General features: G+C 48.2%; 1 protein-coding gene across 1 annotated transcript; it reads left to right on the forward strand.

Moving 5' to 3' along the window:
• Positions 1–1,255: 1,255 nt before the first annotated feature.
• LOC116967606 (arachidonate 5-lipoxygenase-like) lies at positions 1,256–26,097 on the forward strand. The gene is made up of 14 exons (XM_033014220.1): positions 1,256–1,469; positions 2,273–2,474; positions 4,609–4,690; positions 5,480–5,602; positions 6,387–6,463; positions 7,608–7,780; positions 8,420–8,560; positions 10,041–10,244; positions 12,190–12,276; positions 15,137–15,306; positions 17,243–17,364; positions 18,947–19,047; positions 22,965–23,135; positions 25,283–26,097. Exons 1-14 carry the CDS (start codon positions 1,323–1,325, stop codon positions 25,460–25,462), a joined length of 1,980 nt encoding a protein of 659 aa, XP_032870111.1. The 5' UTR covers positions 1,256–1,322; the 3' UTR covers positions 25,463–26,097.
• The last annotated feature ends 460 nt before the right edge of the window (positions 26,098–26,557 follow it).

The raw sequence follows: 26,557 nt of genomic DNA on the forward strand, positions 1-26,557 counted from the left end.
CTGCGTACGGCCACAATGCGGCTGCGGGCCGACAGGCCGTTGCCGCGCGGATTTTTTGGACAGTGTCAGTTTTTTGGACCTCCGCGCGATGTCGGGACCAGCCCCGCACAACTCCATACGGCTCCGGCGATCGAAGTGCGACCGGCCCCGCGAGGCCGTACGGCTCAAGCGACCACCTTAGGTCGCGCTCGCCGCATGCAGTCGCATGCTGGTGGCCTCATCAGCAATGCTGGTGGCTTCATTGGCCTCATCAGCAACAACGATGAGTCGGCCTATAGGGAGGAGGTCCAGTGCCTAGCAGCATGATGCACTGACAACAACCTGGCCCTTAATTCCAAGAAGACCAAGGAGCTCATCGTAGACTTCAGAAAGTCTAGAGGCGGCACGCACACCCCCATCCACATCAACGGGACAGAGGTGGAAGGTGTTTCCAGCTACAGGTTCCTGGGGGTCAACATCTCCGATGACCTCTCTTGGACTCACAATACCTCAACTCTGGTCAAGAAGGCTCACCAGCGTCTCTTCTTGCTGAGGAGACTAAAGAAGGTCCATCTGTCTCCTCAGATTCTTGTGAAATTCTACCGCTGCACCATCGAGAGCATCCTTACCAACTGCATCACAGTATGGTATCGCAACTGCTCTGTCTCCGACCGGAAAGCACTGCAGAGGGTGGTGAAAACTGCCCAACGCATCACTGGTTCCTCACTCCCCTCCATTGAGTCTGTCCAAAGCAAACGATGTCCGCGGAGGGCGCTCAGCATCGTCAAGGACTGCTCTCACCCCAACCACCGTCTGTTTACCCTCTTACCCTCTTACCATCCGGGAGGCGCTACAGGTCTCTCCGTTGCCAGGCCAGCAGGTCCAGGAACAGCTTCTTCCCTGCGGCTGTTACATTAATCAACACTGTACCTCGATGATTGCCAAAGCACCCCACCCTGGAAAAAAAATAATTGCACTACTATGTCTGTATGCACGTAAAGATATTTATTTATTGCTCATATTCTATGTCGATCTTCTAGGGAGATGCTAACTGTATTTCGTTGTCCCTGTACTGTACACTGCACAATGACAATAACGTTTTAATCTGAATCTGAATCTGACAGGCCCTTTAGGTTACAACAAACCATGTTGGGTTAGATCTTGCCTGGCAACTTACAAAGATACACCTCCTATGGCAGCTTTCTTGGAATTGGCTGTGACATATTCAGCCTCTGCCAAGATAAACACAATTAGACAAACATTTCCCCGCCCTACAATATCCGTTGTGTATATATGGAGAGAACGCTACACACGCAGACAGCAGCATCTTAAGCGAGTCAAACATGACGGTCATGTACCAGGTCACTATCGGCACTGGCGATGTGTTCTTCGCTGGGACAAAGGATCATATATCCGTGATGTTAGTGGGAACACTTGGCAGCTCCGAGAAGGTTGTCATCGGGAACTGGCTACCGCTCTGGAGAGGCGGGGTGAGTACCTCATTATTTGGACTATTGCATGCAGTTCTGGTCACACCATTACCGGCAGGATATGGAGGGGTTTGGAGAGGCTGCAGAGGAGGTTTACCAGAATGATGCTTGGATTAGAGGTTTCAGCTATGGGGAGAGGGTGGAGAGATGGATTGTTTTCTCTGGAACGTTGGACGTTACGGAGAGAGCTGATAGAAGTATATAAAATGATGAGAGGCATAGATAAGGTAGACATAACCCTTTTTTCCAGCATGGAAATGTCCAACACTAGTGTGCACAGCTATGAGGTGAGAGGGAGAAAGTTTAAAGGAGATGTGAGGATCAACATTTTTTGGAGAGTGAGGGTGGAGGTGGGGGTGGGGGTGTGTAAGTGTGAGGTGAGTGATGTGGGGGGTAATGGGGGGGGGGGGTGAGGGTGGGCAGGGGTAAGAGTCAAGAAGGAACTGCAGATGCTGGAAAATCGAAGGTACACAAAAATGCTGGAGAAACTCAGCGGGTGCAGTAGCATCTATGTAGCTCAATAGATGCTGCTGCACCTGCTGAGTTTCTCCAGCATTTTTGTGTACCTAGGGGTAAGAGTCAACTTGGCGTTTGGGGATAAGGGTGAGAATGGGAGGGTGAGGATGAGATGGTTGTGGATTGGTGTGTGTGAGAGGCTGTGGTTGTCAGTGGGGGTGTGGGAGCTAGAGAGTCTGGTTTTGGGGTGGTTGTGGGGAAAGAGAGTGGGACGGGTGGGTGAGTGAGGGGGTGGGGCTGGGGTGCGATGGTCTGAGAATGGTGGGATTTTTCCATTTGTGGCACAGACCCACAGCATGCACTTGACGACCAAGTCTGAGCTCGGGGACATCCTGCTGGTGAAACTCTTCAAGGATACGTTTCTGTTTGGTGAGGACGACTGGTACTGCAGTTCTGTGCAGGTGGAAGCCGCAAACAAAATGATCTACCACTTCCCCAGCTACAGCTGGGTCACTGATTCAACCCCGCTGGAGATCATTGAAGGAACTGGTACGATGAGTTAACATATCCTGATAAAGATGTTGTCTTTACAGAGGCTTGTCTACCCTGGTATAGTTTAGTTTGCTGACTTTCCATTGGTGTGACTGCACTTCCTTCCTCTGTGAATTGGTCAATTGTCTCTCGGTCTCCACAGTCCTGTTTCTTGTTCAGTTTATTATTCTAACGTTTACCAAGGGACAGTGAAAAGCTTTTGTCTGTGTGCTGTCCAGTGAAAGTAAAGACTATACATGAATACAATCAAACCGGCCACAGTGTACAGTACAACATTCATTGCAAGGTAAAGTCCAATTAAAGATAATTCAAAGGTCTTCAATGAGGTAGATGGGAGCTCAAGGCCGCGCCAACTGATCCAGTTGTGAGCTTCGATTTATTCAGACAAAGTCACAGCACATTTATAAACCATTACTTGACAATGTCCCCTCTCACTTTCTCTCCAATCTAAAGGGGTTGCTCTCAAGTTTTGGCTGCATTTCAGCTGCACGCTCCTGATCTATGGTCACCTGGTGAGAAGAGGAATCTCCCTGTCATAAGATCATAAGTGATAGGAGCAGAATCAGGCCATTTGGCCTATCAAGTCTGCTCTGCCATTCAATCATAGAATAGAATAGTAGAATAGTTTCTTTATTGTCATTGTAACATGAACCATGTACAACGAAATTGTAAAATGTCAGCCAGTCAGTGCACCATTCAAACATTTCTAAAAGCTAACGATACATACAAGGTAAAATATTAAAAAAAGATAAACAACTAAAATAAATATCATGAAAATAGCACGCATAAACACCCAGCCCTACATCCTTCTGTCGATTTCACAGTCTCTTATTATGTATCGCCCCTGCGTTCCTTGGCGGCTACATTTAGTGCCTTTATAGCAGTGGGGTAAAAACTGTTTTTAAGTCTGTTTGTCCTTGTCCTTGTAGATCTGTATCGTCTGCCTGACGGTAACAGTTCAAACAGGGAGTGTCCGGGGTGGGAAATGTCCTTTATAATACTCTGGGATTTTTTGATGCAGCGGGAACTGTGTAAGACCTCATGGCTGATCTATCTCTCATTCCTAAACCAATTCTCCTGCCTTCTCCCCATAACCCCTGACAAACATAATAATCAAGAATCTACCTATCTCTGCCTTAAAAATATCCATTGATTTGACTTCCAGTCTTCTCCGGCAATAAATTCCACAGATTCACCACCCTCTGACTAAAGAAATTCCTCCTAATTTCCTTCCTAAAGGAACATCCTTTAATTTTCAGGCTGTGACCTCTTGTCCCACTAGTTTGCTGTTATGTCTGGCCAAGATGGCCATTCTCTGGTCCAGGCAGCGGGCAGTCGAGTGTTCAGTCTCTGGCACAGGAGCACACGGTGTCCACAGGGACTTTGGAGACCCCATGGGGGGCTCGAGTGTGCCGTGGATATTGATGATAATAATGTCGTTTCATGGTTGATGCAAACTGCACAAGCAGTAATTTGTAACTGTAATTATGTCATAAAAGCTCCTTAGATCCATACAGCATGGAAATAGTTTCTTCAGCACAACTTGCTCATGTTAACTAACATGCCCCATCTACACTAGATCCATCTGCCTGCGTTTGTCCCATATCCATGTACCTGCCCAATTGATAGTCTCTGCCTTAACTACTTTGTCCGTGAGCTCCCTCTGTGTAAAACACGTTCTTATTCAATCTTTCCCCACTCACTTTAAACCTCTGGAATCACCTATTCTTACATTCACCCTATCTATTTCCCTTCTGATCTTATACACCTCTCTAAGATCATCTCCAAGGAATAAAGTCGTGATTTCTTCAAACAACTCAATCAGATTCGTGAGACATGCTCTCCCATGTTAGTCGGCACAGACAAATTGGGCTGAAGGGCCTGTTTTCATGCTGTGTGTTTCTATCGCAGAAGAGATTGAGATTGAGGCAAGACATTGGCCAGTAAATCAGATCACAGCTAATCATTCATCTCAGTGCATTTTCAGCGAGATTCCCATATCCCTCTGACCCTGGAATGTCTAAATCACTCAGAGATATCTATCAGAGATAAGGAAAGGTTTTGCAAAGCTCGTGCTCTTGGAAAGAGTGACGTTTGGTGTTTGTCCTGATAATGTGTAACTGTTCTCCAGCCCGGAAAAGACACGAGTACAAATCTCCCACCTTGGAACAATACTGGATGAAAGAAATGCAGAAGAGGCAAGAGGAATACCAGTGAGTAGATGCTGTGCCGAATAACAAAAAGTGATGATATGGTGAATGTGGAGAGGGGGGGGGGGGGGGGGGGGTAGCAAGCATTTCCTCCTCTACTGGTGGTTAAACTGTCCCAGGGGCTGAAATCAGTGCAAGGGGAGGGGTCAGTGTTGGGGGAGGGGTCAGTGTTGGGCAGGGGGGTCAGTGTTGGGGAGGGGGTTCACTGTTGGGGGAGGGGTCAGTGTTGGTGGAGAGGGGTCTGTGTTGGGAGAGGGGTCAGTGTTGGGGAGGGGTCAATGTTGGGGGAGGGGGGTCAGTGTTGGGGAGGGGTCAATGTTGGGGGAGGGGTCAGTGTTGGGGGAGGGGGGTCAGTGTTGGGGAGGGGTCAGTGTTGGGAGAGGGGTCAGTGTTGGGGGAGGGGTCAGTGTTGGGGAGGGGGTCAGTGTTGGGGAGGGGTCAGTGTTGGGTGAGGGGTCATTGTTGGGGGAGGGGTCAGTGTTGGGGGAGGGGTCAGTGTTGGGGGAGGGGTCAGTGTTGGGGGAGGGGTCAGTGTTGGGGCAGGGGTCAGTGTTGGGGAGGGGTCGTGCTGAGGGAGGGATCGGTGCTGAGGGAGGGATCGGTGCTGAGGGAGGGGTCGGTGCTGAGGGAGAGGTCGGTGCTGAGGGAGGGGTCGGTGCTGAGGGAGGGATCAGTGTTGGGGGAATGGGGTTAATGGTGGGGGAGGGGGGCCTGGAACACTTTGCCAGATTAATCTCTGATTTACTGTTTACTTTCATGCGTCCATATGAAAATTCTCGTCTCATGTTTCAGATGGGCTGTCTATGCACCAGGTGTTCCCCACAAAATCCACTGTAATAATGCCGCGGACTTGCCGGTAAATGCCAAGATCCCACTTGAAAGACCAATGGGCTTGTTACTCACCATTCAGGAGGCGTAAGTATGGGTACAACATTGGGTGATGCTCTAATGGGCTCGGTTGGGGTTCCTGTAGCTTGTACGGAGAGTCCCGACCCAGAACGTCACCCATTCCTGTTTTAGTTGGTGCCAGCATTTAGTCATCCTTCAGTCTGCAGCCCACTTCCCACCACGTGTGTTCATGTCAGTGATATCTCCAGGCTACTGCATTCGGCCCACGTGTGATCTCTCTGGCCACTGAGAGCCCGGCTTCTGACCTGCACCCTGTCTTTAACCCAGATTTAGTTTAGTTTAGACATACTGCACAGAAACAGGCCCTTTGGTCCATCCAGTCCATGGTAGCGCAGTGGTAGAGTTGCTGTAGACCCGGGTTCGATCCCTGATTACGGGTGCTGTCTGTACGGAGTTTGTACGTTCTCTCCGTGACCAGCGTGGATTTTCTCCGAGCACTTTGGTTTCCGAGATGAATTGGCTTGGTTAATGTAAAATGTGTTTCCCAGTGGGTGTATAATATCCTATGGTCAATTTACACTTATACCAAGCCATTTAAGCTACAAAACTGTACGTCTTTGGAGTGTGGGAGCAAACCGGAGATCTCGGAGAAAACCCACGCTGGTCACAAGGAGAACGTACAAACTCCGTACAGGCAGCACCTGTAGTTAGGATCGAACCCAGATCTCTGGCACTGTAAGTGCTGCAAGGCAGCAACTCTTCCTCTGCGCCACCATTTCTCGCACCCACCCTGACATCGGCAGTCCTTCATGTCCGACTGAACCTGTTCCTTCTGTCTTTGTTTCTGTAGCATTTCACAGCAGCGTGTGCATGAAGAGGAACGTTCTCAGTTTGAGGTTCGGAGAACCTACGTAAGTTCAGTCAAAGGTACGTTTTTCCCCAGAGCCGGAGTCCCAGAGTCTCGGCTGCCCACACCTCTCCTCTCCGAGCACAGCCTCAGTATAAATGGATGTATCTCCAGAATGGAGATGAGGAGGAATTTCTTTATCCAGAGGATGGTGAATCTGTGGAATTCATTGTCGCAGATGGCTGTGGAGGCCAAGTTTGTGAATAGTAAGGGTGTTAAAGGTAATGGGGAGAATGCAGGAGAATTGGGTTGAGAGGTAAAATTAGATCAGCATGATTAAATGGTGGAGTAATGGGCCGAATGACCTAATTCTGCTCCTATGCCTATGGTCTTATGGACTCAACATCCCAAGGTTTCACTGTCGCTGGTACAGAACGACTGCCACCCGCATTGTCACTAACCACTGTGTGTAGGGAGCTTCCTGCAGGGGGCTGTGGGTAGTGGGCAGGGCTGTGATGCCCTTCTCTACAGTGCCCAACACTGCTGCCAAGAGGACAAGGACCAACCCAGGCTGGGCATGGCTTCAACACTGCTGGAAACTCTGCCACTGGTTGGGATGCCAGATGTGGAGGGGCAAGTTGCCCCATGGGTGAGGGGAAGAGCCAGTGGAGCAGAAAGCCTCCCAGGGGACTCATCTGACACCTCTTGAACTTCCGTCCAGTGGCAATCTGCTCCAAGTGACATGTTGCCTCTGTGATTCTGCTGAGTGGGAGAGACGGACACAGTGCCATGGGGTTAATGCAAGCAATATTCCTACCCTACGTTTATGAAGTTGGGTGGCACAGTGGCACAGCTGGTAGAGTCGCTACTTTACAGTGTCAGTGATTTGGGTTTGATACTGACCTCGGGTGCTGTCTGTGTGTGGAGTTTGCACGTCCTCCTTGTGACCTTGTGGGTTTCCTCTGGGTGTTCTGGTTTCCACCCACACTCGTGGTGATGTGCGAGTTTGTAGGTGAATTGTCTTTTGTGCAAATTGTCCCAAGTGTGTAGGGAATGGAAGAGAAAGTGGGATAATATAGAACTAGTGTGAAGGTGATTAATGTCGGTGTGGACTCGGTGGGCTGCAGGATCTGTTTCCATACTGTATCTGTGAACTATACTAGAACGAATGTCCATTCTTCCAATGTGGGATGAGGTGAACATGTGTCTGCTTTGTTTCCTCAGACTTTGTGACGAAGCATTGGCAAGAAGACAAGTTATTTGGTTATCAGTTCCTGAACGGATCGAACCCCATTCTCATCAAACAGTGTAAAAAGATTCCAGAAAATTTCCCCGTTACAGAGCAAATGGTTGGCCCCTTTCTTGGGCCAAAAACCAGTCTGCAGCAGGAAGTCCAGGTCAGTCACAACATGGCTCCGAACATCAGCGCGTACTTGGAGTATAACCTCCGACGTTTCAGAGAAAACAATCCTCGTCTCCCTTGTACCTGAAATCCTTAATCCCGGCAACATTCTAGTAACCCCCTCTCCAAGTCACGCTCTCCAAAACCTCCACATCTTTCCGGTAATCGAGTGACCAGAATTGCACGCAATACTCCGAATTCCTTCTATGAATAAATGTCCTCTTGAATAAACCAGTTCTGAATCCATATGGACCAAGTCATGCCTCATAATTGGATAAACTTCCATCAAGTCTCCCCTCAACCTCTGACGTTCCAGATAAAACAATCTGTCAATCCAACCGCTCCCTGTAGCTGTAGCCCTCCAATCCAGGCAAGCCTCCAATATTGCAACCAGCCCTTGAAGGACACAAGGACTGAGCCAGCTTTGTGTCTACAGTCTGCGGTTGCCAATGCCACTGGTTTAATCAAGAAATGTGCTATTACTAATTAACTCAACAGTAATTAACAAGACCATTTTGCAGCAGAATTTTGGGAACAAGACTGCACCCTTCTTAGCTTTCTGTGAGATGTGAAACTTGCTTGCTGACACAGTCCACCAGTTCTTTACACATGTCTGGTCCTGTTCTCATTACAGAAAGGTAATATATACCTTGTTGACTACGAGATGCTGGATGGAATTAAAGCCAATTCGGAAGCTGGCCACAAATATCTTGGAGCACCAATGTGTCTTCTGTACGTGAATCCAATAAACGATCTACTCCCCATTGCCATCCAGGTACAGTCTCTTCCATTCTCACCAGCCCTGCTCCTGCATCCTTCAGCTGTTTTCTCACTCTTCCTCCAGGGCTATTCTCAAAGTAACACCACTCTCACCCGCTGGTGAAGTTCTTTGGGCTGTGCATGTCTGAGACTTTCTTCTTCTGCCTTTCTCTGAATTGATCAATTCTAGGCCTCTATGGAGTCATCCAATGTGGAAACAGGTCCTTGGGCCCAACTTGCTCACACCGACCCACATGCCCCATCTACACTAGTCCTACCTGCCTGTGTTTGGCCCATATCCCTCTAAATCTATCCTATTCATGTACCTGTCTACATGTTTCTTAAACGTTGCAATAGTTCCTGCCTTAACTACCTTCGGCAACTCGGTCTATACACCTTTCATCCTTTGTGTAAAAATGTTACCCCTCGGGTTCCTATTAACTCTTTAGATTAGATATAATTTATTGCCACACAGCCAGGCTGGTGGAAATTTGGGTTGTCTGCAGCGATACAATAATAAAGAACACACAACCACAATAAAACTGTAACACAAACATCCACCACAGCATTCACCACTGTGGTGGAAGGCACAAAATTTGGCCAGTCCTCCTCCATTTCCCCCCCGTGGTCAGGACCAGAGTCCAGAGTCAGTCCAGGATCGGCTCTTCCTCACCGGAGACCGCGGCTTTAAGTTGTTGTAGGCCGCAGGCCGGCGGTCAAGATTTAAAGTCCCCGCCGCAGCCAGAAGCACCGTAGATGCAGGGCCGGCGGTCGAAGCTCCCCTCCAGGGGTGATGGTAAGTCCATGCCGGACCCGCGGTAGAAGTCGGCCGCGGGCCGGCAGTGATGGCTTCTTCTTCCCCCGGGTCCCCAACGTGAGATCCCGGGCTGTAGATGCCGCACCAGCTGGAGCTCTGCAGACCGCGGCTTCAGGCTGCGACTTCAGGCTGCCGGCTGCCCCGGGCCAGCGAAACGGAGCGCTCCCCTCCAGCGAGCCCCAGCGAGGGCTCACCCGCTCCACGCCGAGAGTCCACGCTGCGCCCGCCGCTGAAGCCCCGGGCGCGTCTCCGGGAAAGGCCGCGTCGATGCTCCGGGAAAGGCCGCGTCGATGCTCCGGGAAAGGCCGCGTCGATGCTCCGGGAAAGACCGCGTTTCCCCCTCACCTTAAACCTACGCCGTCTGATGCAATGAATTCCACAGATTCACCACCCACTGACTAATTAAATTTTCCCTCATCTCCGTTCTAAAGGCACGTCCTTTAATTCTCTTGCAGTGCTTTCTGGCTAAAAAAATTCCTCCCCATGCTGCTGTCCTCAGTTCAGTTCAGTTTAGTTTAGTTTAGAGATACAGCGTAGAAACAGACCCAGGTCTCTGGCACTGTCAGGCAGCATCTCTACCGCTTTGTCACCTCTGCTCTCTGCTGTCATGTCTCACTCATGTCATTCTTCTTGCCTTGGGTTAACTGCAAGAGTCACATGTGAATCATTTTATTGACAGATCACCCAGCATCCTGGGCCGGATTGCCCGATATTTCTCCCGAGCGATAGCGAGTACGACTGGATTCTGGCCAAGATGTGGGTCCGCAACGCTGATGTACAGGTTCACCAGCTGGTCTCACACTTGCTCAGGACGCACCTGTTTGGTGAAATCTTTTGCATTGCAACTTTACGCCAGCTCGCAAGTGCACACCCGATATTCAAGGTACTCCCAGGTCAACTAGCAGTGCCCTTCTGAACAAAGCAGAGCTGTGGAGCAGTTGGTACAGAGAGCTACCAGCTTTGCCACACTATGACGGTGGAGTTAACCTTCTCCACTCAAGCCACGGTCAATGTTTTTCCAATGTCCACAGCACTTGTAGTCCAGAGTGAAGATTTGAATGTAGATCGTGCAGCACTGACACAGGCCCTTCAGCCCATCATATCTGTGCCGACCATGATGCCAATCTAATCAATGCCCTCTGCCCTCACAAAGTCCATATTCCCTGCATGACCGTGTGCCTGTCTAAGTGAACAGCAGAGCACATGAACAGGCCCTTCAGCCCACCACATCTGTGCTGACCATGATGTCAGTCTTGTCCTACACCATGTGCCTATTCCTCCCCCCCACCCCATTCCCTGCCTGATCATGTGTCTTTGTAAATGAACAGTGCAGGTCCAGGCCCTGAATCCACAATGTCTGTGCCGAACATGGTGCCTAGACAAAATCTTATCCGCCTGCACATGATCCATGTCTCTCCATTCCCTGCACTTCCATGTACTTACCTAAAATCCTCATAAAAAGTATCTTGTATCTGCCGGCATCACCATCCTGGCAGCGCGTCCCAGGCACCCACCGCCCTCTGTATAAAGTAAAAGCTTGCCCCGCACAACTCCTTTCCACATTGGCCTCTGGAATTCTAGCTGTGCCCTCTAGCATTCGACATTTCCACCTTGGGAAAAGGATGCTGAGTAAATAAAGCCTTTCACAATTTTACAAAAACTTCCATCCGCACCTTTACATATATTATTAAATTAATTAAGATCTAGATTTACGAATGTTACATACCGAGGTACAGTGAAAAGCTTTGGTTTGTATGCGATCCAATCGCATCAGATTTAAACAAGTCGAACTCAAGAACAATGGCAGGAGCAAAGGGGAAGAAAATATCCTGATCTCTCCAATGAGAACTCTTGGTGGGGGGGGGGGGAGTGTTTACCTTACTTACAAACTGGAGAAAGTAATGGAACAAGCAACCACCTTCCACCATGCTCCCCTCCCACATTCCCCCAGCCTCCATCCCCCTTCCCTCTATCCACCCCTTCCACATGTCCTCACCCTCCACCCCTCTGCCCTCACACTTCACCCCCTCATTCTCCCCCCTCCCACCCTCTGTCCCCTGCTCCCCTGACATGTCCCCATGCATTCCGTTCCCCACGACCCTCCATCCCACCCCCCCTCCCTGGGACGGCACTTCTTCCCTGTGGCCATCAACACTAAGCTTAACTGACTGGCGGTGAAGGACACAAAATGCTGGAGTAACTCAGTGCCTTTAGGCAGCATTTGTGGAGAACATGGATAGGTGACGTTTCACAGAGTGCTGGAGTAACTCAGCGGGTCAGGCAGTATCTGTGGAGTAACATGGATAAATGACGTTTCACAGAGTGATGGAGTAACTCAGCGGGTCAGGCAGCATCTTTAAGTAACATTAATAGGTGACGTTTCATGTCAGGACCGCTCCACAGCGCTGAGGCCAGGCGCCAACTCTAAGACACCTCCACATACCCACCCCTTGACCGTGACCATTAGATGGACCCCAGCACCCGGCCGTCATCTCCCAGACTTTTCGAATCTCATTGCCTCTGGCGATCTCCCCTCCACAGCCTCCAACCTCATCGTTCCATAGCCTCGCAAGGCCCACTTCTATTTCCTCCCCGAAATTTACAAGCTGGACTGCCCTCTGGCAGACGCATTGTCTCTGCCTGCTCTTTCCCCACTGAGTTCATCTCCTGGATTCCAACCTATACCCCCCAACCCCTTGCCCAGTCCCCTCCCACCTACATCCGAGACGTTTCACACACCCTTCAACACTTTGGCTGACGGTGAAGTTTATCACCTCTTTATCTTGCATAAAGTTTCTTAAAGTTACTTCAAACTTTTCACGTTTCAGCTTTTGATGCCTCATGTGAATTATACTTTGCACATCAATATTGCAGCAAGGGAACTCCTCATCTCCAAAGATGGCGTCTTTGATCAGGTGAGCCTATTATTCCATATTTTTATTGGAAGTATTTAGGATATATTGGCCGTTCAGAAATCATAATTTCACAGTCAGAGACTCGTCGATTCATTCAACACGAAACAGTCCTTTAACACAAGGAAGCCCACAAAGACACAAAGTGCTGGAGTAACACAGCAGATCAAGCAGCATCTGAGGAGAACATGGATAGGTGCTGTTTTGGGTCTGGACCCTTCTTCAGTCTGATTGTGGTTTGAGGGGAGAGAGCTGGAAGAGAGGAGAGGGCAGGACAAAGCTTGGGTGAGGGCTTTTTAAATTATTGGCAGATGGTTGGACAGAGAAGAAAAGATAAAAGGTGTGAAACTTCAAAAAGGATTGGAGTTGCGCAGTGAAGTTCGAGGAATGCATGTAGGTGGAAATGGAGGGGAGAAGTCTCAGGTGTGAGTCCATGTGGGGCCCAGGGGGGCGAGATAGAGGGTGATAAAGAAAGGAGGAGGGGTGAGGTTTTTTTTTAGTAGATACCTAAACTAATAGAATTCAAAGTTCATACGACACTTGAGTGTGGTCTACATAAGACCATAAGATGTAGGGGCAGAATGAGGCCATTTGGCCCATTGAATGAATTACCCCACTCTTTTATAATGGCCGATTTGTCTTTCTCTCTCAACCCCATTCTCCTGCCTCTCACCGTAACCTTTGATACCCTTACCAATCAAGAATCCGTCAATCACCGCTTTATAAATACCCAATGACTTGGCCTTCACAGCCGTCTATGGCAATGAATTTGTGTTAACAGCCGACACGGATCAAAGCCAGCCTGCCCACCGCACCCATCCTGTGGTGACACTTTCAGTGCTGGCCTGGGCTCTAGCGGAGAAGCGGAGGGGTGTTCAGTGGGTATCCCCCTCACCCTGCCCCTTCTGAGAACCAACATCCTGGCTCTTCCAGTTAATTACTCAGTTCCTGGTAATTAGATTAGCAGCTTTGGCACAGGATTAATGACTGCAAGCATTTAAACAAAAAATTCATATTTTAGTTTAGAGATGCAGCCGACTGAGTTCACGTTGACCATCGATCACCCCTTCACACTAGTTCTACATCATCCCACTTTCCCATCCACTCCCTGCACACTAGGGGGCAATTTACAGAGGCCAATGTACCTACAAACCCGCACGGCCTTGGGATATGGGAGAAAACCTGAGCACCTGCAGGAAACGCAGGCAGAAAGTACAAACTCCACAAAGACAGCACCCATAGTCAGAATGGACAGGACCTGTGCTCTGGTGCTGTGAGGCAGCAGCTCTACCCGCTGCACAACTGTGCCGCACTCATTCTTCATTCTTAAATACAAGTGCATTCCATTTTTTAAAATACTTCCAGGGAGCAAAGGAATATCTGACATGGAAGACACAACGTGCTGGAGTAACTTAGCGGGTCAGGCAGCATCTCTGGAGAACATTGATATGATATTTGGGGTCAAGACCCTTCTTCAGAATTGGAGAAACAAGAGACTGCAGGTGCTAGAGTCTGCAGTGAAACACAAAGTGCTGGAGGAACTCTGGGTCAGGCAGCATCCGTGGAGGGAGGGAATGGAAGTCAACTCTTCGGGTAGAGACCCTTCTTCAGACGGAACTGCTGAGGTGACATAGAACAGTACAAAGGAACGGGCCCTGCAGCCCACAATGTTTAGACCAAACATGATGCCAAGTTAAATTGATCCCATCTGCGTGTACATGATCCATGTTCCTCTATTCCCTACATTTCTACAGTGTCTGCTTATCTTAAACCACTATTGTATCTGCCTCCACCACCACCCCTGGCAATGCGTTCCAGGCCCCCACCTCTCTCTGTGTAAAAAACAACTTGGCTTGCACTTCTCCGTAAAACTTTTAGATGGACACAAAATGCTGGAATAATTCAGCGGGCCAGGCAACAGCTCTGGATGGAAGGAATGGGTGACGTTTGTGGTTGAGATCCTTCTTCAGACTGTCAGTGGAGAGGGAGTTGCAGAGATAAGGAAGTGTAAGAGATCAAAAGAGATGCAGATCCAGGAAAATGTAGATCATTGTTATCTAGGAGAAGCTGACAACAAAGCAAACAGATAGTGGGAGAACTGTGAAGGAGGAGGGATGGGGAGATAGAGAAAGCAAGAGTAACTTGAAGCTAGAGAATTCAATATTCATACCACTGGGGTGTTAGCTGCCCAAGCAAAATATCAGGTGCTGTACCTCCAATTTGCACTGGGCCTCCCTCTGACCGTGGAGGAGGCCCAGAACAGAAAGTTCAGTGTGGGAATGGGAGGGGGAGCTAACATGCTGAGGAACTGGGAGATCAGGTAGGTTTAGGCGGACTAAGTGGAGGTGTTCAGTGAAACGATCGCCATTAAACTTTTCCCCATCTCACCTTAACCACTTATCCTCTAACGCCCTCTATTGTTGGATATTTCCACCCTGGGAAAAAGCTTCAGACTGTCTAACATATCTATGCCTCTCATAATATTATATACTTCTATCAGGCCTTCCCTATAACTCCAACACTGCAGAGAAAACAATCCAAGTCTATCTAACCTCTCCCTTGTAACTGAAACCCTCTAATCCAGGCAGTATTCTGGTAAACTTACTTGGCACCCTCCCCAAAGCCTCCACATCTTTCCTGTAATGGGGCAACCAGATCTGCACACAACACTCCAAATGTGACCTGTCCAAAGTCCTACAGAGTCGTGTAGGAAGGAACTGTAGATGCTGGTTTACACCAAAGACACAAAATGCTGGAGTATCTCAGAGGAGCAGGCAGCATTTCAGGATAGGAGTCGGAACAGATAGGATACTATAGAATTGCATCATGACTTTCTACTGAGTTTTTTCATCTGTTGTTCCAGGGATTCTCTTCCGGAGGGAATGCCATTCTGCAGGTCTTGCAGCGCGGTCTGGAGCGCGCTACCTACGAATCTATGTGTCTCCCAGACAATCTGGCTGCTCGAGGAGTGGAAAAGATCCCCAATTATTACTTCAGAGATGATGCTCAGAAGATCTGGCTGGCCATCAACAAGTGAGAGACCCCTAACCCTGCCTTGGATGTCTCCCCTGCCATCATTTGACACAACCTCACCTATTAAAGCCATTTACAGTCATTGAGGGGACAAGGGGTTGGTAGAAGTGAGTCAGGGGACAGAAGGATCCTGCTCCACACACACACCCCATCCACTGAGCAGTGACTAATACCTGACTGAGGTGGTGCTAAGGCCACGTACAATTATTGCCTTTGAGTAGCATTTGTGCCAGGTGTAGGTGGATACTGATCTAACGCAGGGGAATGCCATCATGTAGAGTGTGGCACAGAACAGCTTCCTGAGGGTGTTATCTTTGGGCATGGATAAGTTGGGTCAAAGGTCCTTTAATGTCACGTGTAACGAGGTACAGTGAAATTTGATGTACAATACAGTCGTACAAAAAAAAGCAACAGGATACATAACTACATGAAGATTAAAGATAAACTTAAACAGCCATCACAGCGGCGTGTGAGAATCCCCAGGCACACAGTATAAGCGCACTCACAGCCATCAATTCAAAGGATCTATTCCCGAGCTGTATGAATCTGTGTGAGGTGTTGCACTTTGAGAGGCCAAATATAAGTGGAAAGTATACAGTCAATGGCAGGACCCTTTGGATCATTGATGTACAGAGGGATCTTGTGGCTTCAAGGCCATAGCTCCCCAAAAGTGGCAACACACATATTTGGTAAAGAAGGCACATGACAGGATTGCCATAATTGTTCAGGGCATTGAGTATAAGAGTCAGGAAGTCATGATGTAGCTTTATAAGACTTTGGTTTGGCGCATTGCAGTATAGCATGTAGTTCTGGTCGCCCCATTACAGGAAGGACATGGATGCTTTGATGAGGGTGCAGAAGATATTAGGGGTGGCATTGTGGTGTTGTGGTCGAGTTGACAGAGCCAGAGACCAGGGTTTGATCCTGACTATGGGTGCTGTCTGGACAGAGTTTGTCATTTCTCCCTGTGACCACGTGGCTTTTCACCAGGTGTTCCGTTTTTTCCCACACCAAAGGCGTGCGGGTTGAAAGGTTAATTGGCTTTGGTGAAGATTGTAAATTGTCCCTGTTGTGTAGGATAGTGCTAGTGTATGGGGGGGATTGCTGGGCAGTGCGTTGTCAGTGTCCTTTTCCCATGTGTGAGGGCACAGGTATAGGTAAGAGGGGGGGAAGTTTAAAGGAAATGTACAAGTCAAGGGTCATGCTGCTGGGGGTGGTGGTGGAAATAGATGCAATATCAATATGTGAGAGGCAGCAAATGGAGGACTTTGATTCAAGTGCAGGCACAAGGGGTTAGTTAAAGTTGGCATCATGTTCGGCATAGACAACAGTGTGGGCCAGGGAGCCGGTTCCAGTGCTATACTCGTCTATATTCTAAAAGTGAACAACTTTTCCACCTAATATTTTATTCTCCCGATCCTTGCCCAATCACTATGCCTTTCCATATGCCCCGATACTTCCTGCATCCTCGTCGACTCTCATCCCTACACAGCCTGTATCCTCCCTCCGTCTCCCTCCTGAGGAACAGCAGTAGGAGGGGTGCAGATTTATGTGCTGGAGTCGGGATGTATGAGGTCTGACGGGATCTACACACAAGACTGGAACTGTAAGATTGGAGACTGAGCCAACAGCTATTGTGCGGAGAGTGGCCCAACTGGGTAAACTGGTCACAATGCTCTTTGATCGTTACTCCAGCCATTTGTTTGATATCCTCATCCACGTCCTTCTATAACTCAGCCCATCCTGACTGACCTCTCCTACACGGCCCTTCCCTCCCTCATTACCTCCCTCTCCTCGCCCCTTACATCTTGTCACTCACACACACAGCTCCTCGTTGCTTTCATCCGCTTGCTCCCCTGTACAGAAGCAAATCCAACAGTGGTCTCGAGTTTTTTACACCATCCCTCCATTAACGCACTCCTTCCTTCCTTCAAAGGTTTACAGAAAACATTGTTGACCTTTACTATGAGAACGACACAAATGTCCAGTGTGATCCAGAACTTCAAGCCTGGGTGAAGGAGATCTTCATCGAAGGATTATTATCCAAGCAATCGTCAGGTATTCTTCAAATCTCGTCGTGTTGATCAGTGTCTATCGATCGACTGCTGTTGATATCCAGTCCACATAAGGTCATAAGTGATAGTAGAATTAGGCCATTCAGCACATCAAGTCGACTCCATCATTTAATCAGGGCTAATCTATCTCTCCCTCCTAACCCCATTCTCCTGCCTTCTCCCCATAACTGCCGACACCCGCACTAATGAAGAATCTATCTCTCTGTCCTGTCACGGAGCTCTGGGGCAGACAATCAGGAGGCAGTGCCCTCTAACTTCCTCCCCTCTCCCCTTATCCCTGTGCCCTCTAGTTCTAGACTCCCTTATCCTGGGGAGAGATTGTGACCATTTACCCTCTCTATGCCCCTCATGATTTTATAATCTCAACAAGACTGTACATGAATACAATCACGCAGTACACAGATAAACGTGACATCAGCCAGTGCAAAGATATAACATTGAAATCTGATGAAGTCCGATTAAAAACAGTTCAAAGGTCTCCAATGGGGTAGATGGGAGGTCAGGACCGCACTCCAGTTGATGAGATAACCATCCAGTTGCCTAATTACAGCTTTGACGAAACTTTACATGGTTAATTCCCGTGATGACGGGACTGTCATATGCTGAGAGAATGGAGCAGCTGGGCTTGTACACTCTGGAGTTTAGAAGGATGAGAGGGATTCTTATTGAAACATATAAGATTGTTAAGGGTTTGGACACGCTAGAGGCAGGAAACACGTTCCCAATGTTGGGTGAGTCCAGAACCAGGGGCCACAGTTTAAGAATAAGGAGGAAGCCATTTAGAACGGAGACGAGGAAACACCTTTTCTCACAGAGAGTGGTGAGTCTGTGGAATTCTCTGCCTCAGAGGGCGGTGGAGGCTGGTTCTCTGGATGCTTTCAAGGGAGAGCTAGATAGGCCTCTTAAAAATAGCGGAGTCAGGGGATATGGGGAGAAGGCAGGAACAGGGTACTGATTGGGGGATGATCAGCCATGATCACATTGAATGGCGGTGCTGGCTCGAAGGGCCGAATGGCCTACTCCTGCACCTATTGTCTATTGTCTCTTGCACAAAGGAAAGAGGGTAAAACATTTTACAAGATATAACGTTATATGCACTGTACCTGGGCCAATTTTCAGTTTAGCTTGGAGAAACAGTGCGGAAACAGGCCCTTTGGTGCACCGGGTCCACGTCGACCAGCGATCCCCGCACACTAGCATTATCCTACTACATACTAGGGACATTTTGCACTTATACCAAGCCAATTGCCTGAGCTAGGGGGAGAGGTTGAGCAGGTCAGGACATCATGCCGGAGCGCAGGGGGTTGAGAAACAATGTTACATAGGTGTAAAATGCAGTCTTGTACCCAGAGTATGGGAATCAAGAACAGACAACATATGTTGAAGCTGAGAGGGGAAAGATTTAATAGGAACCTGAAGGGGATTATTTTTTCTCACAGAGGGTGGGGTGCTGACACTGCCAGGCAGAGAGTTGATGCATTCATTGCCGCAGTTTGCATTCTCCGTATTGAGTGCTTTGGTGGTCTCCAGTTCATTCTTGTAACACCTCTGATCTTTCTCACTAGGCTTCCCTTCATCATTCGACTCCAAGGCTGAACTCATCAAGTTCCTAACCATGGTCATCTTCACCTGTTCCGGACAGCACTCTTCAGTAAACGTTGGACAGGTCAGCTCGCATTTTATGCAATTGATGCTCCAATGCAACACAATGCACTGGACTGTGACACAGCAGCAGCCTCCAGCGCAGTCTGGAACCTGACCTCAGGTGCTGTTTGTGTGGAGTTTGCATGTTCTCCTTGTGACCACATGGGTTTCCTCTCGTGCTCCGGTTTCCCCCCCACATCCCAAAGATGTGCAGATTTGTAGTTTAATTGGCCCTGTGTAAATTGTTCCCTAGTGTGTAGGGAGTGGATGAGAATGTAGGATAACATGGAGCTAGTGTGCACGGGTGATCGATGGTCGGCACAAACTCAGTGGGACAAAGGGTCTTCTATGCTGTATCTCTAAACTAAAACTAATCCCAAATCCATAACCTTTACTAAACCATGGATAACCTTGGACACAATAATGTTGCGTGCCCCCATCTCTTCCCGTTCCTCAGGGCATTGCCCAGCCAACCAACCCGAACATCACCCTTGCACCATTTTATGAATGAACTCCAAGACGCCATTTCCCAACCCATCCTGCCACTTTGCTTCAACCCTGCAGAGGTTTCTGAACTTTTCCCTTTTTGTGTCCTTCACTTTGTGTTCTTCCACTATGTTCTTCCAACCCAGGTATCAATCTATCGATCACCTGCCCCCCCCCACCCTGGTTCCCTGGCATCTTCTGGTAACCCTAGGACATACGATACCATAAATCTTTATTCATCCCCAGAGGGAAATTGGTCGGCCAACAGTCACAACACACAAGGTAGACAAAAACTTGAAATTAAATTGAAGACAAAAAAAACAAAACAAGCGACTGTTGTCTGGCTGCCTTGTGCACAGCGCCTTCACCTGAATAAATAAACCAACAAACACAGACTTATCCCCTGAACGGACTGGGCTGGGGAGGGGCATGTGGGACGGACTGGGGAAGGGAGAGTGACGGGTTTGTAACTGGAGCTGGTCCACTCACCCCCATTGCTTCACGATTTCAGACTTGACCCAAAACCATGACTTTATGACTCATCTGGTGTGCCCAACTGCTGAACCAATGGCTCCACTGCTGAACCTCTTCAAAGTATAGAGTCACAGATTAATACAGTGTGGAAACAGGCCCTTCGGCCAACTCGCCCACACCACCAACAATGTCCCAGCTACCCTAATCCAACTTGCCTGCGCTTGGTCCATATCCCTCCAAACCCGTCCTATCCATGTACCTGTCCAACTGTTTCTTCAATGATGTGATAGTCCCAGCCTCAACTCTGACAACTCGTTCCATACACCCACCACCCTCTGTGTGAAAATGTTACCTATCGGATTCCTATTAAGTCTTTTCCCCTTCACCTTGAACCTATGTCTTCTCGTCCTCGATTCTACTACTCTGGATAAAAGACTCTGTGCATCTACCCGATCTATTCCTCTCATGGATTTTTATGCCTACTCTAATAAAGTTCTCGGTCTGAAGAAGATGTTGGTGAGGCCACACCTGGAGTCTTGTGTGCACCCTGCTATAGGAAGCTAGATAGAGTGCAGAGTAGATTTACGAGGATGTTGCCAGGACTCGAGGGCCTGAGCTATAGGGATAGGCTAGGACTTTATTCCTTGGAGCGCAGGTAGAAACATAGAAACATAGAAACTAGGTGCAGGAGTAGGCCATTCGGCCCTTCGAGCCTGCACCATCATTCAATATGATCATGGCTGATCATCCAACAGTATCCTGTACCTGCCTTCTCTCCATACCCCCTGATCCCTTTAGCCACAAGGGCCACATCTAACTCCCTCTTAAATATAACCAATGAACTGGCCTCAACTACCTTCTGTGGCAGAGAATCCCAGAGATTCACCACTCTCTGTGTGAAAAATATTTTCCTCATCTCGGTCCTAAAAGATTTCCCCCTTATCCTTAAACTGTGACCCCTTGTTCTGGACTTCCCCAACATCGGGAACAATCTTCCTGCATCTAGCCTGTCCAAACCCTTAAGAATTTTGTAAGTTTCTATGAGATCCCCCCTCAATCTTCTAAATTCTAGCGAGTACAAACCGAGTCTATCCAGTCTTTCTTCATATGAAAGTCCTGACATCCCAGGAATCAGTCTGGTGAACATTCTCTGTACTCCCTCTATGGCAAGAATGTCTTTCCTCAGATTAGGAGGCCAAAACTGTACGCAATAATCCAGTTGTGGTCTCACCAAGACCCTGTACAACTGCAGTAGAACCTCCCTGCTCCTATACTCAAATCCTTTTGCTAAGAAGATGCGAGGAATAGATAGGGTGAATGCACAGTCTTTAACCCAGAGTAGGGGAATCAAGAACCAAGGGCTTAGGTTTGAGGTGAGGGACAACTTTTTCACACAGTGGGTGTATGGAAAGACACTCAGACTGGTACATGGATAGGGAAGGTTTAGAGGGATATGGGCCAAACGCAGGCACGTGGTAATAGCGTAGATGGGGTATCTTTGTTGGCATGTGCAATTCAGGCTGAATGTCCTGTTTCCATGCTACATGTCTATGACTATGGGTCCTGACTTTGAACGTGGTCTGTCCATTCCCTTCTCAGATGCTGCCTGACCGCAGAGCACCTCCAGTACTTTATTTTTTGCCCCAGATTCCCACATTTGCATTCTTGGAGACACCCCAGACTAGTGGGGTGCCTCAGGGATCTGTGTTGGGTCCTTTGTTGTTTTCATGTTCATCAATGATCTGGATGAAGGTGTGGTAAATTGGATTAGTAAGTATGCAGATGATACCAAGATAGGGGGTGTTGCGGATAATGAAGAGGATTTCCAAAGGCTACAGAGTGATTTAGGCCATTTGGAAGAATGGGCTGAAAGATGGCAGATGGAGTTTAATGCTGATAAATGTGAGGTGCTACACCTTGGCAGGACAAATCAAAATAGGACGTACATGGTAAATGGTAGGGAATTGAAGAATACAGTTGAACAGAGGGATCTGGGAATAACCGTGCATAGTTCCTTGAAGGTGGAATCTCATATAGATAGGGTGGTAAAGAAAGCTTTTGGTATGCTAGCCTTTATAAATCAGAGCATTGAGTATAGAAGCTAGGATGTAATGTTAAAATTGTACGAGGCATTGATGAGACCAAATCTGGAGTATGGTGTACAATTTTGGTCGCCCAATTATAGGAAGGATGTCAACAAAATAGAGAGAGTACAGAGGAGATTTACTAGAATGTTGCCTGGGTTTCAACAACTAAGTTACAGAGAAAGGTTGAATAAGTTAGGTCTTTATTCTCTGGAGCGCAGAAGGTTAAGGGGGGACTTGATAGAGGTCTTTAAAATGATGAGAGGGATAGACAGAGTTGATGTGGACCAGCTTTTCCCTTTGAGAATAGGGAAGATTCAAACAAGAGGACATGACTTCAGAATTAAGGGACAGAAGTTTAGGGGTAACATGAGGGGGAACTTCTTTACTCAGAGAGTGGTAGCGGTGTGGAATGAGCTTCCAGTGGAAGTGGTGGAGGCAGGTTCATTGGCATCATTTAAAAATAAATTGGATAGGCATATGGATGAGAAGGGAATGGAGGGTTATGGTATGAGTGCAGGCAGGTGGGACTAAGGGTAAAAAGTTGTTCGGCATGGACTTGTAGGGCCGAGATGGCCTGTTTCCGTGCTGTAATTGTTATATGGTTATATTTTCACACAGAGAGTGGTGAATCTCTGGAACTCTCTGCCACAGAGGGTAGTCGAGGCCAGTTCATTGGCAATATTTAAGAGGGAGTTAGATGTGGCCCTTGTGGCTAAGGGGATCAGAGGGTATGGAGAGAAGGCAGGTACGGGATACTGAGTTGGATGATCAGCCATGATCATATTGAATGGCGGTGCAGGCTCGAAGGGCCGAATGGCCTACTCCTGCACCTAATTTCTATGTTTCTATGTTTCTATGTTACTGTATCTCCATATAATGTTTGTTTTCCTAGTATGACTGGGGCTCCTGTGTACAAAACAGCCCTTCCATTATGGGGAAGCCTGCACCGACTAAAAAGGGCCAAGTCACCAAAGCAGATATCGCCGAGGCTTTGCCAAAGGGAAGTCAAAAATTAACAGTGATTGCAACCACCTTTCTGCTCAGTCAACCAACTCCCGTTAAAGTAAGTAGCAGAAAAACTGACCAGCCGAATGGAGAAATGTTGCACTAAAAGAATAAGAGATGTATCTCTGTGTCTCTGGCAGTTCAAGTTCAAGTTGACATTTATTGTCACATGCACTCGTTGGTACAGTGAAATTTGGGTTGCCATACAGCCATACGAATCAAAAAATAACACATTGAACAGAATTTAACATAGACATCCCAACACATGATAGAATTTAACATAGACATCCCCACACAGAGAATCAACGTTTCCCACTGTGAGGGAAGGCAATAAAGTCCAGCCATCTTCCTCCTTGTTCACCCATGGTTGGGGGCCCGATGTTCAGGCCCTCTCGCCGGGATGATCGAAACTCCCACGTCGGAACGGAGAACACTCTCAGCGGCTTGGAGTTCCGAATCGGCCACTTCCTACCGGAGTCCACAGTCCGTGCTGGGTGGAGAATCACACTGGCTGCCCTCAGCAAAGGGACCACCAGGACTCCGCGGTGTTGCTCAGCACCGCCCGTGGCTGGAAGCTCCACAAACCACATCCTCGCGATGTAGAAGCAGCAGGCCCAACACTTCGGAGATTTCAACAAGCGATCCCCAGTAACTTGGTATCGCCTGCTCCGCTCCGCGATGTTAATTCAGTGCTGCCGCTGCTGAAGCTCTGGTCGGTCTCCGGCAGGAAAGGCTGCGCCAATCCAGTTGGTAGGCCGTGAGGGGGAGGCGAAGATGCCAATCGGAGAATGGTCACATCCTCGCCAGGAAGTGACTGAGAAACGGTTTCCCCCTTCCCCTGCCCCCCTCCCCCACAGAAAAGGACTAAGAAACCTACAAAACATACTTTTAAACAAATTAAAAATAACAAAAAGATTAAAAAAACAGACAGACTGTAGGCAGAGGCTGCCTTCAAACGGATGTCTGTTAGTGTGTGTGTGTCCCTGTGCGTCTATGTGTGTGTACGTGACTCCCGATGTATGTCTGTCTGTCTATGTATTTTTCTGTGTGTCTTAAGTGTGCCTGTCTGCGTCTGTGTCTGCATGTCTGTGTGCACCTGTCAGTGTGTATATCTATATGTGTCTTTGTCAGGATGTGTCAGTGTGTATATCTATATGTGTCTTTGTCAGGATGTGTCAGTATTTGCATGTGTCAGTGTGTGTGTATCAGTGTATATATGCTCGTGTGCATCTGCGTCTGCCTGACTGTGTGTGTCAATGTTTTTGTTGGTGTCTTTCTAAGTGTGTGCGTGTGTGTGTACACGTGTTTGTCAGTATATGTGTGTCTGTGTTTGGTGTCAGTAGGGTGTCATAGAAATATAGAAACATAGAAATTAGGTGCAGGAGTAGGCCATTCAGCCCTTCAGGCCTGCAACGCCATTCAATATGATCATGGCTGATCATCCAACTCAGTATCCCGTACCTGCCTTCTCTCCATACCCCCTGATCCCTTTAGCCACAAGGGCCACACCTAACTCCCTCTTAAATATAGCCAATGAACTGGCCTCAAATACCTTCTGTGGCAGAGAATTCCAGAGATTCACCACTCTGTGCGAAAAATGTTTTTCTCATCTCGGTCCTAAAAGATTTCCCCCTTATCCTTAAACTGTGACCTCTTGTTCTGGACTTCCCCAACATCGGGAACAATCTTCCTGCATCTAGCCTGTTCAACCCCTTAAGAATTTTGTAAGTTTCTATAAGATCCCCCCTCAATCTTCTAAATTCTAACGAGTACAAGCTGAGTCTATCCAGTCCTTCTTCATATGAAAGTCCTGACATCCCAGGAATCAGTCTGGTGAACCTTCTCTGTACTCCCTCTATGGCAAGAATGTCTTTCCTCAGATTAGGAGACCAAGACTGTACGCAATACTCCAGGTGTGGTCTCACCAAGACCCTGTACAACTGCAGTAGAACCTCCCTGCTCGTATACTCATCTGTGTGAGCGTCAGACTGTGTATGTGTGCTCATGTGTCTGTATCTCCCTGACCGTGTGTCTGTGTCTCTGTTTTTGTGTATCTATGTGTATGTGTGTGCACATTTGCCAATGTGTGTGTGTGTGTGTGCACGTTTGTGTGTGTTCCAAGGCCAGAACCGCGCTCAGTGTATGTGTGTGTACTGAGCTGTCACCCTGGTTTGATCAGGACACCCGTCTCTTCACTCCCTGCAGACCAAGCTGGGCACGTACGTGGAGGAGCGCTTCACTGAGCTGGAGGCAAGAGCGCACATCTCAGACTTCCAGCAAGCCATGCTGAAGATCGAGGAGGAGATTACAAAGAGGAACTCTGGCCTTCCTCTGGCCTACACTTATCTCCTGCCCAGTTTGATTGACAATAGTGTGGCAGTCTAACCACGCCATTGCACCGTCATCTAACTGCTTCACGCTTTGCGTCGAGATTAATATTATAATCGCAAAACTTTCATTGCCAAATTAAACCAGCCAATCTCTCCTGCCCTCTGATCATCACCACACACACCCAGCCTGACATTCCTTTCCCAATGAATTCCAAGGCCACTCTGCCCTTCCACCACCTCCACCTGGAACTTGAGTAGCAACTTGTTCACTCAGAGGGTGGTGGGTCTACGGAGGAGGTAGTTCAGGCAGAAACTGTAACAATGTTTAAAAGGCATTTGGACAGGCACATAGATAGGAAAAGTTTAGAGGGATACGGGGCAAACAAAATCAGGTGGGACCAGTGTATATGAGGCATGTTGGTCAGCATGGAATTAGGCCGAAGGGCCTGTTTCTGTGCCGTATGTCTGTATTCTTCCATTACCTGCTTTGCTGACAAGACTTTCCACACGTGTGCCTTTCAGATGGTCTTCTTTACCCCTGTTTCTCCTCTGTCATATTTGATCTTCTCCACCGAGAGTGCCCTAGGTCCAGTTTTCACGTCCTCTGCTGTCGATCAGATCAAGGGGACTATTCATTTTGTTCTTGCCTCCATCTCCACTAGTCTCCCATTGAATAAAACCTCCCTCTAAGTGAAGAGCAAAACTCTCCAGAACAAGGGGTCACAGTTTAAGGATAAGGGGGAAATCTTTTAGGACCAAGATGAGGAAAACATTTTTCAGAGGGAGTTAGATGTGGCCCTTGTGGCTAAAGGGATCAGGGGGTATGGAGAGAAGGCAGGTACAGGATACTGAGTTTGATGATCAACCATGATCATATTGAATGGCGAATGGTGCAGGCTCGAAGGGCCGAATGGCCTCTACTCCTGCACCTATTTTCTATGTTTCTATGTTCCTCACTCCACTACACACAATGAGGTCTCCTCTACGCTGGAGAAACCAGGCAGACCTGCTGACTTATGGTCTGATGTGACTCCACCTCTCTGATCCAATTCACACCTGAAGACCATGTTCATCAGACACAGGAACAGAATTAGGCCATTCAGCCCATCGAGTCTGCACCACCATTCCATGGTGGCTGATCCATCTTTCC

This window comes from Amblyraja radiata, chromosome 40 (assembly GCF_010909765.2).
Source record: "Amblyraja radiata isolate CabotCenter1 chromosome 40, sAmbRad1.1.pri, whole genome shotgun sequence".
In the NCBI taxonomy this organism is placed as follows: Eukaryota; Metazoa; Chordata; class Chondrichthyes; order Rajiformes; family Rajidae; genus Amblyraja; species Amblyraja radiata.